Here is a 2344-nt window from a genome sequence, read left to right as displayed (position 1 = left end):
GTCACCACTTCAACCACAAGTTCAGCTTCTTTCATGGGTTTGCTGCTTCAGGCGGTCCAGACTCCGCCCACAGCTGCTGGACGACGTCTGCAGAGGGTCGTCAACATCAGGAGGAGAGTCAACAGAACACCTGAAGAAAAGAGTCCAAAGGAACCAACAGGAGGTCCAGGCGGTCAAGACTGGGGATGTTCTGGACTTCATGTCAGAAGTTCTGATCAGGTTTGACTGTTTCTGCTGGACCCAAAGATCAAAGAAAAACCCTGAGGAAGATTGTGAATCGCGAAGATCTCAATGGTCCTGAAGGTCCAGGTGTGCAGATTCTGGAGGATTCTATTTCTGTGTCAACTGATCCTTCACCTCAAACCCACGTTGTGGAGAGAACAGTGGAGAGAACGATGGAGAGAACGATGGAGAGAACGGAGGAGAGAACGATGGAGAGAACGATGGAGAGAACGATGGAGAGAACGGAGGAGAGAACGATGGAGAGAACGGAGGAGAGAACGGTGGAGAAAACGATGGAGAGAACGGTGGAGAGAACGGAGGAGAGAACGGAGGAGAGAACGATGGAGAGAACGGTGGAGAGAACGGAGGAGAGAACGATGGAGAGAACGATGGAGAGAACGGTGGAGAAAACGATGGAGAGAACGGAGGAGAGAACGGAGGAGAGAACGATGGAGAGAACGGTGGAGAGAACGGAGGAGAGAACGATGGAGAGAACGATGGAGAGAACGGTGGAGAGAACGGTGGAGAGAACGATGGAGAGAACGGTGGAGAGAACGGAGGAGAGAACGGTGGAGAGAACGATGGAGAGAACGGTGGAGAGAACGGAGGAGAGAACGGTGGAGAGAACGATGGAGAGAACGGTGGAGAGAACGGAGGAGAGAACGGTGGAGAGAACGATGGAGAGAACGGTGGAGAGAACGGAGGAGAGAACGGTGGAGAGAACGATGGAGAGAACGGTGGAGAGAACGGAGGAGAGAACGGTGGAGAGAACGATGGAGAGAACGGTGGAGAGAACGGAGGAGAGAACGGTGGAGAGAACGATGGAGAGAACGGTGGAGAGAACGGAGGAGAGAACGGTGGAGAGAACGATGGAGAGAACGGTGGAGAGAACGGAGGAGAGAACGGTGGAGAGAACGATGGAGAGAACGGTGGAGAGAACGGAGGAGAGAACGGTGGAGAGAACGATGGAGAGAACGGTGGAGAGAACGGAGGAGAGAACGGTGGAGAGAACGATGGAGAGAACGGTGGAGAGAACGGTGGAGAGAACGGTGGAGAGAACGGTGGAGAGAACGGTGGAGAGAACGATGGAGAGAACGGAGGAGAGAACGATGGAGAGAACGGTGGAGAGAACGATGGAGAGAACGGAGGAGAGAACGGAGGAGAGAACGGTGGAGAGAACGATGGAGAGAACGATGGAGAGAACGGAGGAGAGAACGATGGAGAGAACGGAGGAGAGAACGATGGAGAGAACGATGGAGAGAACGATGGAGAGAACGGAGGAGAGAACGGAGGACAGAATGGTGGTTCCCTGAGAAGCTCTACGGAACCAAACCTTCAGGGAAGCATGAAGGAGTTCAGGAGGACCAGAAGTCGGGAAACCAGAAGAAACATGAAAAAACTTCAAGGTGAATTCTGGAAAAGGACAGAACCTTCATGATGATTGATCAGGAACCTTCAGACTGATTGATTAGGAACGTTTAAACCGATTAATCGAGAACATTCAAACTGATTGATCAGGAACCTTCAAACTGATTGATCAAGAACATTTAGACTGATTGATCAGGAACATTTCAACCGATTGATCAGGAACCTTCAGACTGATTGATCAGGAACCTTCAGACTAATTGATCAAGAACCTTCCGACTGATTGATCTGGAACCTTCAGACTGATTGATCAGGAACCTTCAGACTAATTGATCAAGAACCTTCAGACTGATTGATCAGGAACCTTCAGACTAATTGATCAGGAACCTTCAGACTGATTGATCAGGAACCTTTAAACCGATTTATTGAGAACCTTCAGACTTATGGATCGAGAACCTTCAGACTGATTGATCAGGAACCTTCAGACTGATTGATCAAGAACATTTAAACTGATTGATCAGAAACCTTCAAACTGATTGATTAAGAACATTTAAACTGATTGATCAGGAACCTTCAGACTGATTGATCAGGAACCTTTAAACCGATTTATCGAGAATCTTCAGACTGATTGATCAGGAACCTTTAGACTAATTGATCAAGAACCTTCAGACTGATTGATCAGGAACCTTCAGACTAATTGATCAGGAACCTTCAGACTGATTGATCAGGAACCTTCAGACTAATTGATCAAGAACCT

General features: G+C 48.7%; 1 protein-coding gene across 1 annotated transcript; it reads left to right on the top strand.

Moving 5' to 3' along the window:
* Positions 1-291: 291 nt before the first annotated feature.
* Positions 292-1660, top strand: LOC112159229 (uncharacterized protein DDB_G0290685-like). The gene is made up of 2 exons (XM_024293173.1): positions 292-309; positions 380-1660. Exons 1-2 carry the CDS (start codon positions 292-294, stop codon positions 1658-1660), a joined length of 1299 nt encoding a protein of 432 aa, XP_024148941.1.
* Positions 1661-2344: the final 684 nt, after the last annotated feature.

This window comes from Oryzias melastigma, linkage group LG23 (assembly GCF_002922805.2).
Source record: "Oryzias melastigma strain HK-1 linkage group LG23, ASM292280v2, whole genome shotgun sequence".
NCBI classification, from domain to species: Eukaryota; Metazoa; Chordata; class Actinopteri; order Beloniformes; family Adrianichthyidae; genus Oryzias; species Oryzias melastigma.
The sequence above is the reverse complement of the archived record's forward strand: the minus strand, read 5'-3'. Positions and strand labels throughout refer to the sequence as shown.